This window comes from Ornithorhynchus anatinus, chromosome X5 (genome assembly GCF_004115215.2).
Source record: "Ornithorhynchus anatinus isolate Pmale09 chromosome X5, mOrnAna1.pri.v4, whole genome shotgun sequence".
NCBI classification, from domain to species: Eukaryota; Metazoa; Chordata; class Mammalia; order Monotremata; family Ornithorhynchidae; genus Ornithorhynchus; species Ornithorhynchus anatinus.
In genome coordinates, this window is record NC_041753.1 from 15,579,358 (window position 1) to 15,591,517 (window position 12,160).

Below are 12,160 nucleotides of genomic sequence, written 5' to 3' on the forward strand. Positions count from 1 at the left end.
GTTTTCACCCCCATTTTACAGATGAGGGAACTGAGGCACAGAGAAGTAAAGTGACTTGCCCACAGTCACACAGCTGACAGGTGAAAGAGCCAGGATACGAACCCATGACCTCTGGCTCCCAAGCCCGTGTTCTTTCCACTGAGCCACGCTGCTTCTAGGACATCTATCCTCCTCCTAACTTCCCTGCCTCCTGCCTCTCCCCTCTGCAGTCCACATTCCCTCTGCTGTCGGATCAATCGTCTAAAAAGAATACTTTGGTGCACATCTTTGAGAAGCAGGGTGGCTCAGTGGAAAGAGCACGGGCTTTGGAGTCCGGGGTCATGGGTTTGAATCCCAGCTCAGCCACTTGTCAGCTGTGTGACTTTGGGCAAGTCACTTAACTTCTCGGTGCCTCAGTTAACTCATCTGTAAAATGGGGATTAAGACTGTGAGCCCCACGTGGGACAATCTGATTCCCCGTGTCGACCCCAGCGCTTAGAACAGTGCTCGACACATAGTAAGCGCTTAACAAATACCAACATTATTATTATTATTATCTTTCCCATTCCTCAAAAACCTCCATCCATCTTTGCACCTGACAGAGAACCCTCACCATCGGCTTTAAGGTACTCGCTCCTCTCCACCTCCTACTCGTCCTTGCCTAGGCCACCCACTTCACTCTAAAACCAACACACTTACTGTGCCTTGCTCTCATCTCTTGCAATTGACCCTGTTGCTCACAACCTCCGTCCTGCCTGGAACTAGAGAAGCAGCATGGCCTAGTGGCTAGAGCACAGGCCTGGGAGTCAAAAGGCCCTGGGTTCTAATCCTGGCTCCGCACTTGTCTGCTACGTGATCTTGGTCAAGTCGCTTCACTTCTCTGGGCCTGTTACCTCATCTATAAAATGGGGTTTGAGACTGGGAGACCTATGTGGGACAGGGACTGTGTCCAACCCACTTATCTTGTATCTCCCCCAGTGCTTGGTACAGTGCCTGGCACATAGTAAGCGCTTAACAAATACCACAATTATTATTATTATTATTATTATATTATTATTATTATTAAGGAGCACAGGCCTGGAGTCAGAGGACCTGGGTTTTAATCCTGGCTCTGCCACTTTTCTGCTGTGTGACCTTGGGCTAGTCACTTAACTTTTCTGTGCCTCAGTTACCTCGTGTGTAAAATGGGGATTAAGACAGTGACACGGACTGTGTCCAACCTGATTAGCCTGACTCTGCCTCAGCGCTTAATTCAGTACCTGGCACATAGTAAACACTTAACAAATGTTATCAAAAAAACCCCAACAAAAAACACAACTCCCTCCCCCTTTGCATCCGAAAGACCATCACTCTCTCCATCTTCAAAACCCTACTAAAATCCTATCTCCTCCAGGAAGCCTTCCCTGACTAACCTCTCATCTCCCTACCCTTTTCTCCCTCCCTTCTGTGTTGCCTATGCCCTTGGGTCTGTACCCTCTAAACACTTTGATACTTACCCCACTCCTACCCCCCACAGCACTTATGCACATATATCCTTATAACCCTGCTTCTTCCCCTACCTGTAATTTATTTTCTTGCCTAATCTCCCCTACTAGATTGGAAGCTCACCGATGGCAAGGATCCTGTCCACCCATTCTATTGTGCTTCCCCAAGTGCTTAGCGCAGTGCTCTACAAATCCCACTGATTGATTTTTCTCTACACTCATCCTCTTTATCCTGACTTATGGCTACACTTTTAGCAGAGCATGGGAAGATATGGAACCTAACCCCCCTTTTTACTGCTCCTGCCTTTCTGAGAATTTAACTTTAGCGTAAAGCTTTTGCAGCCTTCGAAGCATGCCTAGAAAGCCCTGAACTAAAAGCTCTGAGCTCCTTGCAAGCAGGGACCATGTATCCAGAAGACAGTGTGAAAAGGGGTATCCCCAGTGGCTGGTATAGTGTGCAGACCTAAGCATGCTCAATAAATACTTGTTAATGATGTGGTTTTCTCTTCTGCAGAAACGAAAAGAGGCATTTGAGGGCCCGAGTCTCAAATTTCTGTCCCTGACCTTTCATAGGAGAACTGCTTTATAGTAAATTCATTTAATAAGAAAAATCATCATAAAACAGTTTCCTGGTGGCCTTAGCAATCCGCCTTGTAGCTTAATACACCTTTATAAGACCACACAAAAGCACCAAGCTCCTGGTTTGGTTTACAGTGGTTTTGTTGTAGCAAAATTCCTTGCAAACTCTTTTCTACTTTAATTTACTCCATCGTGGGCCCAAGAACAAACCACTTAAAAATGAAATCTGGAAAGATTGAACACAATTTATTAACTCAACAACTCACCAACAGTCCAACTGCGGCCCAAACTAGTTGTGGACATGTAGGCTCATTGCAGGCGGGGAATGTGTCTACCAACTTTACCAATATATCGTACTCTCCCAGGCACTTCTTATAGTGCTCTGCACATAAGTGCTCAATAAATACCACCGAAGACAGTGTCAGATATCAGAACAGTCTTTGTCACTTGAGTTCAAGAGGGCTTTACTCAGAGCCCCATTGGTTGGAGCGGAAGCTGCTTCATAGGTACAGTTTTCTCCACTCACGTGGGTGGAAGGGTGTTAAAGGGTGACTCGGACCGATGGGTCTGATCTGGGTCAGACATGGTAAGGGAGGCTCTGATGTGGTGACTTGGTGATTCTAGGTCAACCTAAATTTTTAGACAGTTGAAATCGTCAATGGCCTATTGTCTTTAGCCGTCAAGTCATCTCCAACCCATAGCAACGCCACGGACACATTTCTTCCAGAACGCCCCGCACACCCATAAGAAATTGCTCTGGTAGTGTATCCATAGAGTTTTCTTGGTAAAAATATGGAAGTGGTTTACCACTGTCTCCTTCCGTGCTGTAAACTTGAGTCTCCACCCTTGACTTTCTCCCATGCTCCTGCTGCCCAGCACAGGTGAGTTTTGACTTCTAGCAGATCGCCTTCCACTCACTAATAATAATGTTGGTATTTGTATTTGTTAAGTGCTTACTATGTGCAGAGCACTGTTCTAAGCGCTGAGGTAGATACAGGGTAAACAGGTTGTCCCACGTGAGGCTCACGGTTAATCCCCATTTTACAGATGAGGTAACTGAGGCACAGAGAAGTAAAGTGACTTGCCCACAGTCACACAGCTAAGTGGCAGAGCCAGGATTCGAACTCATGACCTCTGACTCCCAAGCCCGTGCTCTTTCCACTGAGCCACGCTGTTTCTCTAGCCACTGCCCAAGCTAGGAATGGATTGGACAGGCCTCTGCTCGATTCTCCCTCCTGTAGTTGAGACTGGTAAAGTACTGGAAACTCTTCAGGTGCGACCCTGAGAGGGGAATGGCCTTTTAGGGTCAAGGAATGTGTCACTCCCTTATTTTGTATTTCCCAAACCCAGTGAGCGTTCAATAAAAGCTATTACTACACTCCTGGGCTGATTTTGGGAAATGCAAATCACTGGAATTAACCAATGACTGATTTGTGTTTGTTCAATTATAGATAATAATAATAATAATAATGGTACTTAAGTACTTACTATGTGCTGAGCACTGTTCTAAACGCTGGGATAGATACAAGTTGATCAGGTAGGACACAGTCCTTGTCCCACAAGGGGCTCACACTCTTAATCCCCAATTTACAGATGAGGTAACAGGCCCAGAGAAGTGAAGTGACTTGTACAAGGTGACACAGTAGACATGAGGCAGAGCCAGGTTTAGAAGTGCTCTATCCACAAATATCCACAAAGCCATGCTGCTTCTGGTCACAGTAGGTCCCCTCCCCCTGTAATGTGAATGAGCTTCCTCACTTTGGGTCTGGAACCTCACCCCTATTGTTCTATGCAAAACAATCCATTAGCAGGAAAGCTCCTTGGGGGCAGGGAATCTCACTTCTACTCAACTGTACTCTCCTAAGCAAGTTAGTACAATACTTGGCACACAGAAGGCATTCAACAGATGATACTGAATGAAACAGGGTTTGCTTTACACAAACTGCTTTTATGCCCCCTGTTTGCAGATCACACTTCCAACCTAAAGCAAAAGAGATCTCTCCACTACAGATTTCAATAGGTATGCGGATTCTCAGTTGTATCTCCTTCCAATGGGGGGGGGGGGGGAGGAGGGGGCGCGGGTAGGAGAGACACGGGACACCAGAAGTGGGTCTGGGTCTGAGCTCTGGCCGAGGGCTCCTCTGTGTACCAGCCCTTGTGAACTAATGCACACGCTCCAAGCCCTAGCCAAGAAGCCTGGATATTTTCAATAATAACGGTACTTGTTTAAGCACTTACTGTGTGCTAAGCACTTTTAGTGCTGGAGTAGATATAGGTTAATCAGGTTGGACACAGTACCTGTCCCACATGGGGCTCACACTCTTAATCTCCATTTTGCAGATGAGGTAACTGAGGCCTCAAGAAGTTACGTGACATTATTTTTATTATTAATTGTATTTACTGAGCGCTCACCATGTGCAAAGCACCGTACTAAGCACTTGGGAGAGTACAATACGACATAACTTGCCCAAGGTCACACAGCAAATGTGTGGAGGAGCCAGGATTAGAATCCAGGTCTGAGTCCCAGGCCCATGCTGCTTCTCACTAAGCCACACTGCTTCTGTGCAGACTTTGTCTGCACAGTTCGGGGGGGGGGGGGGGAGGGTGGCACATCAAGGTCATGTCATGGATTCAAGTCATTTAAAGAAACCTCTCTTTTCCAATCCCATTTGCTGTGAGAAAGCTGTGGGACTTAACACAAACATAAATGATTTTCAGACAAGACGGTTTAGGACTTAAAAATCCCAGTTCTGCCATCAACCTCCACCATCCAAATCACTCTGGCTTTCTAAGTCCTCATCTGTAAAATGAGGATCACAATAATACCCATCTGCTTGGCTAGGATAAAAAGCAGATGGAATTCATAAAGTAAAAAAAGGTTATCCCAAACCATCCTAATCAACAGGGTCAACTATTCACTTTGTGTGCAGGGGCAATAGAGGGGTGGGGCAGAGCAGGCTGGCTTCAACTGACTAAAAGGTCAGGCAGTCCCAATTTCAGCCTCTTGTCGCCCCTGGGTTTTGGCACCCATAATCACAACCAAACAGTGGAAGGACACTGCTCTAAATTTGGGATTTAGGGGTGAGCTGGCTTCCCAAGAATCCAGGAAAGAAAGGGAAAAGCCTTCTTGCCATCTTCCAAAAATACTTACCCGAGAAGCACAAGCAGAAGCACAAGCAGCGCAGAAACACTTAAAAGCCATGATCTCCTGCCAGTTATCAGGATCTGCTGCTGATACACTGATTTGGTTAACAGACGGGGCCCCGCACCAGCAGAGAAGAAAACTCCAAATTCTGGGGCAATCAGGAGTGAGACCATCCCTCCTAGACCTCTCTGGATTAGGGAAGAGAGACTCACATCTCTTATACACAGCCTGATCCCTTGATGCAGGAATCCCACATAGAAAAAAACTGCAATTCCTAATGTGATTTTTGATAAAGCTGGGAACTGGGCTAAATTAACTAGGAGCAATTCATGTTTTCCCCCCTCTCTCACACATCTAGTTACATCTGCCTTCTCTACCATAAACACCACCTGTAGTTTCTCAAATGAATTGACCAGATGGAGATTTTATTGAAATAGTCAGAGGATCTAATCTAGCCACTGCAAGATTATTCATTTACTCCAACCTCATTACCCAAGCAACACAGGGCATCTCTTAAAGGAGCCCTCAGGAAAAAAAAAATGGTCTGGCCTTTTCTCTCACAGGCTCTTCTGAGTTACAGTCAAAACTATACAGAATGCGCAATTTAGTCCCCATAAAAAAATACATCTGAGAACAAGTAGAGAAAAGTTCAGTCCTTGAACTGGAAGCTCATTCCACATACTACCCATGAACTCACAAACCATCAAGAGCAAGCAATACTGAATTCTTCCTTCTGAGACATCCCCACAAACTGCAGCTGGGTTTAAGCTCAAAGGTGGTGAAAAGATTTCTGATCTTGGAAGGAAAACACCACCCACTTCAGCTCACGCTGAAGGCTAAAAGGAAATTAGCAGCAATCGCCTGTCTTTGAGTTGCTTGTACTTCTTCAGGAAATATTTTTGGAAGATGGCAAGAAGTTTTTTCCCTTTCTTTCCTGCATTCTTAGGAAACAATTGCCTCTCTATCCCTCTTTGGCTGGGGGTCCTGGCTCTTTGGGGGAATATGGTTTGAGTTAGAGAGAGTGGATGGGGCTGGGAGCGGCCTTGCACCTACTATCGAGAGACTGGTGGGTTCCACCTCCAAATGGGCACCGACTCCCTACTGAATGGAGGATGGGGCCGCTGTGGTTGACTGATGTTTAGAGCATGAGCTCAAGGGTTTCAAGGTGAAAAGCAAGCAATACTGTGCAATACTCCCACTCTGCATTGCTCTAGTGCTTTTTGTTGAGGTGCTCAGGCAGTTGTTCTACCAGTACCAACTCAGCCCAGGAAGCCAACCGTCAGGGCTGCCGGGCACAAAATCCGGCTGTTCCGCTATATGCTCGGATCTCGCTATTCACTCAAATTAGAGGCTGAAGGGAGGATTTTAGATTATTTGTGAAGTTTAACTACATCTCATCGCCCTGGATAATTGGGAGTTGGTTGCCAGAGTCATCTCCGTTGGGCTAACATGGAAACTTAGGCCCTGTCCTGTGAAGTGGCAGCAGCCATGCCACAATGACTGATGCCAGCTGGCCTGTGGTGAGGATGGCTGCTAGAGGAGGATGGTCAGAGCTTTCCTTGCCTGATATGTGCGGCTCCCCTCTGCTCAGGGCAACTGTTCAGTTTGCCCTGCTTCCTGCTGGGCCCTGCCTGAAGATTACAAAAAGTAGTTGAGAAAGGGTGGGGCTGGATAATGGGTTGAAGCATTCTGGGTAGGAGTGGATATGATCTCTCGGGCTTGTTTTTGAATTTTATTTGTCAAATGGTTGCTCTCATGTGCACAAAAGCGGCCAAAACCACACCCAACCTCACCCTCCACCCAGTGGCTGAACTCCAGATCAGTTTGAAGCCAGGCTCCTCCGGGAGGGGTACGCCGACATGTTGGATCCAACTAAAAACCAACAGCAATTGCTGGACAGAGAGGGACTGAGAACTCCAGGATGCCAATCAGAGGAAAACGCCCCACCCACAAGTCCCCATTACTCATTCATCCATTCATTCAATCAATCGTATCTATTGAGCTCTTACTGTGCGCAGAGTTCTGTACTAAACGCTTGGGAGAGTATACCCAACCTGGGAACAGTCAGCGTAAACACAGTTAGATCTCACCGAGTCACATTTATGTCCCTATTCTCCCTGTTACCAAGGAAGCCCAGGACAGGAGAGGGTCAAGTCTTTTAAATTCACCAGTGCTCAAGCTACCGGGACTTTCTAGGTTCAGCATAGCATTATGAATGCCTGAGCCTGAGGGTCCTGGCCCCGCCTCAGCCAACACCCCTCAGGAGCAGGCTCAGAGAAACCCGAAACGGTGGCTGTCCCCCCGTGCGATCAGAGACAAAGGGATATAGATAATTTCATGATCTGCAAGGCAGGAGGCGGCCCTGGATGAATCTCCAACTTTTGGCTCTTTCCGGCTCCAACTCCTGAGATGCCACACGGCTTAGTGCAAGGGCCTGGGAGTCAGAAGGATTCCGACTCCAACACATGCCTGCTGTGTCACCTTGGGCAAGTCACCTAACTTCTCTGGGCCTCGGTTCCCTCATCTGTAAAATGGGGATTAAGAGTGTGAGCCCCAGGTGGGACAAGGACTGTGTTCAACCTGATTCACTTGTATCTACCCCAGCACTTAGCCAGCCCTTGGCACATAGTAAGCACTTACCAAGTACCATTATTATCATTATCCCTCCTGGGGGATCGCCTCCCTTACCTTGCCCGATTTGTCTTTGCTCCCACTGCTAGCAGAGCTGAGGGATCTCACCCTCTGTTCCTTCTGCTCTTCCACCTCTGACTTCAGATGCTCAATGTGTACCAAGTAGGCCTGCTCCTGGGCTTCCCGAGTGCTCAGCTTGAGTTCCAGAGCTTTCTTCTCCTTCTCCAGCAGGTACAGCTGGGCCTTCAGTTCTGCCATTTCCTCCTGGGGGACAAGCAGTGAAGACGACCACATGAGATGCCAACTCATCAAAACCCCAACTGGTGTCTGCTAATAAACAGAGGTCCTGGGCTCAGAGGAAGAGGAGGAGGCCGAGGAGGGAGACGAGGAGGATGACAAGGAGGAAGAAGAAAGGGGACAGTTTCGCCAGTGTGAATGAAATCATTCCACCCTTCTCCGAAGACACGATGCTCCTGGCTGCTGCTGGAGCCAGGTGTGGGAAGCTTCAGCACCACGCTCATTCCCTCTCTCAGCACTAACATTTGTTTTTCTAAGGGAAGAGCCGAAAGAACACAAACAGAGGACTTTGGGGGGGGGGGGGGTCCGTCTCCTCCACTAGACTGTGAACTCCTTGAGGGTGGGGATCATACCTTCTAACTCGATTGTACTCGCTCAAGTGCTCCTCACAATAAAGGCTCAATAAATGTTATCGATCTACTTATCGAATAATTCCTTGGGAAGAGCTAAGGGGATAAGAAAGCAGCTTTTTCTGAGGGAAGGAAGATTGGTTTAAGGCAGGACTAGGCCCTGAACTATTCTCTTCGCATGTCTCGCTTTTCTATTGCAAAGCAACCATCCCTCCCCCTGAGGGCAGCGGGTCATGGTGCCCTCCTCCCACACCTGCAGGGGCACAGCCAGAACAAAAAGTGCTCAGTAGTGAGCCGTTACATTGCCAGCCGTTACATTGCCACTTTGAGACCAATCAACAGGCCAATCTGCTAAGGGATCGGGAACAGACCTTTTACTAACCACATCCCCAAGATAACTATTACATTCTTAACGAACTGCCCAGAGCAAATTGGCCCCAGGAGGGGAGCAGAGGTATGCTTTAATCCCCCAAACATCTGGGTGACAGGAAGCCAGATGTGAGGAGCTATATACTACAAGGCTGCTGCATGTATTCTGGCTCCTGAAATCAACACACATTCAAGAAAGAATGTAAGCTCACCCACTTTCTAAAATCAGAGCAAATTGCATTTCCTTAGAGGAGGAGCCTTTCAGATGTTGCTGCCAACAGGGAGAGGGCTACTTAGAAAGGCAATGAGTATCAAGGGCATTCCCCTAACTGGACACCTGTACCCCATGAGCCTGGGTCTCGGGACCAGCTTTATTCACCATGAAATCCAAAAGTGGCGGGACAGCTGTCAGTGTGGCACCGCTACAAAACCCTAGGTTCCCCAAGCCTGGGACAAATTCAGATGTCCCAAACTCATAATGGGAGGCGTGGGGAGAGGTGGAATCCCGGAGAGAGGGAAACCACTCATGGCCTGAGTGAGGAATGGGGACGGTGGGAATTGGTTTTAGAAATGGAGCTGGAAAGCCAAACAAATTCTTAGACCTGGCCCAATCTGCTAGGTGACTGTGCAACAAGTCTTCCCAAGCCTCTACTACTTGTTACCATAATGTCGGGAACACTCTGATTATTGACCACCCATAGACAATGGGTGATAACAGTTGACAGTTCTGCTTTCCTACCCACCTCCAGAATAGCAGTAAATAGGGGTGGATTTGTTCTGTGTCACCGCTCAAGGGGTGTGGAGCATTTAATCAGACACACACTGGCACAGGCTGGTGACTGGGGTCAAAAAAGTTCCCTCCGGTGGCCTGGGATATGTCTTAGGCCTACTCAAGTGCCTCGACTATCAGTATTCCACTGTGAAGCTAGTACTCTGTGATTAGATTAATTGGCAAAAGTGAACACAAGTCCTTGGCTTAATGCAAAAGAAAAAACAACAACTCAGGAGCAAACTTGACTCTTCTGTTCGTTCCCCTCCCCTCCTTCCCCCATTACTTTGAGATGACTCTCAAACAGAAGTACTGAACTGTACATTTTTGCGTGTTTTATAGCAGATAGGTAACTCTGCACTTACTCTGCGGCCCAAAATCTGGGTGCAGATGAGTGATTCCTGGAGGAATCAGTATTTCCTTCCTTGGCCCCACTGTGCTTTTCTGAGTTCCAGAAGTAAGTCTGCAGGATTAGGTCTCAGTTTCACTAAACGTTAGCAGGGATTGGGACAGAAACTGCTCAACGAGCTGTGTTCCTCATGATATGGGACACAAAAGCCATTTTGGGGTCCAGCAGGAACCACCAGAATTCTCCAGGGTGAAAGCCAGAGGCAATGGAGAGCTGCTTGGCTTCATGAGCTTCCTGCTTTAGCTCCCTGAAGGTCTGACACTATGGTAGCATCAGGAAGACCCACAGCTGGGTGGTGGGAATATCAGCCTGAGCCCAGTCCCTTGACATAGCTCCGGTTCATGGGCCTGACCTCCAACTTCCACAGCTGGCCACAGGATGGCAAATTTTTCTCCTCTTCTCTTTTCCCCATCAGACTCTGTGCAGTGAGGTGGGGGCTGGAGAGGGAGAGGCTACCCTGATTTGAATAAGTAGGAGGTGGCATAGACTGGGTGGTCTGGGCGGTCCAGAAGTTCTCATTTTCTGAGGAAAATATCATAGAGACAGCTGGGCAAATCTGCATTCACTATGCAAGTGATACAGTAATGGGGCAGCTAAAGCAACTCCGTGGGCCCTCACCAAATTTTCAAGTGGCTGTGATCGAGTGAGAGGGAAGAGCAGGAGATTTTAAACATTGGAAGTACAGCCCCTTCTGTTTGCAGCAGCCCCTTCTGGACTCCGAATTGGCAAAGACACAGTTAATACAGAAGCAGTATGGACTAGTAGATTCTAATCCTGGATCTGCCACTTGACTGCTGTGTGACCTTGGGCAAGTCATTTCACTTCTCTGGGCCTCAATTACCTCATCTGAAAAAAGGATTCATTCATTCATTCAATATTTACTTAGCACTTACTGTGTGCAGAGCACTGTACTAAGCACTTCAGACTGTAAGCCCTGTGCGGGGCAAAGACTGTGTCCAACTCGATTACCTTGTATCTACTCCAGTGCTTAGAACAGTGCCTGGCACATAGTAAACACAAATAACAAATACCATTAAAAAATAAATAAATTAAAATAGTAACCACCACCAGCTGCTGGTCTCAAGGGCATGGCATGCCAGGAGCTTAAAAACTGCTCCTGGGGCTGAAATGGAGCAAGGAAGGAGTTTCTATGGGCCAAAAGTAGCTGCCCCAATTAAACTGTATTTTTATCCATCCGTGAGCTTGAAGGATGAGGGAGGTGATGGTGTGGGGAGGTCATAGTTTGATCCCGGGCTTGTCTGTGCCCAGGCCTCAGTTTTCCCACCTATGAAATAGTAATAACAACTACACCCTTCCCTGACACCCCTTTCCTCTATATACTTCACTTCCCATAGCATTTTTACAAAACCTACTTTATTATTATTATTTTTTTTTTACAAACCTTGATTCAATAAAGTGCTTTGCGTCCATTTTGAATTTAGCACCTATGCCCCCTCCCCTACTACCTGCACCCTGGAAGGAAAGGAAATATGGAGCTGGTGGCTCTGGAGACCACCAAGCTACTGAGTTGTCCCTGACCATCTCAGCTACCACCAAGTGTCCCTCAGTCAGCCCACCTGACCTCTAGTATAGCTCTGGGGATAAAAATAGAGCCAAATGGGCTCACTGTCCTAGGGTCTCTCTGACACTGACACCTCAGCTGTCTACCCAGGAAAACTCTCTGCAGAGCTACAAAGGTGATGATGATGATGATGAAGATGATGGAGGAGGAGGAAGAAGAGGAGGAGGAAGGGAACAAGCTAGAGTATGTTTCTTATCTGATCACCCCCCGTGGGGGTTTCTGAGCATTGCCATCCATTGGCAGAGGGGCCTATGGGCTCAGGGTGACCAGGAGCAATGTCGGGTATGTGTACCTTCATCGCCATGAGCTCCTGCATCAGGACCGCATTTTCCAGATCTAATCGTTGGCTGTCTCCACGTGGTTTGACATCGTAACTAAGAGGGTCAATATGAATGCTCTCTAGCTCCAACATGGTCAGCTTGACAGCTGCCCGGTCGTTCTTTAGCTGCTGAATATAATCCTTCAGTCGTTGCTCGTCTTCCTTGGTGAATTCTGTATCACAGCTACTGGTGGTTGAACTGGTTGTGCTGGGAAGGAAAAAGAAAAATCAATCAATCAGTGGTCTT

The 12,160-nt window shown here is 47.5% G+C and overlaps 1 protein-coding gene across 4 annotated transcripts in view; it reads right to left on the minus strand.

Annotated features, from left to right (window-relative positions):
• Positions 1-12,160, minus strand: part of MCC (MCC regulator of WNT signaling pathway) — a 341,667-nt gene that overhangs the window by 25,004 nt on the left and 304,503 nt on the right. For all 4 annotated transcript variants that reach the window (XR_003755957.2, XR_003755956.2, XM_029054919.1 and 1 more), the window contains 2 exons: positions 11,887-12,121; positions 7,876-8,082 (listed from right to left, as the gene is read on the minus strand). Coding sequence is in view for 2 of the 4 variants with exons in the window: in XM_029054919.1 (XP_028910752.1) it covers positions 7,876-8,082; positions 11,887-12,121 (442 nt within the window). In the remaining 2 variants the exon portion in view is untranslated. The remainder of the gene's footprint in view (positions 1-7,875; positions 8,083-11,886; positions 12,122-12,160) is intronic.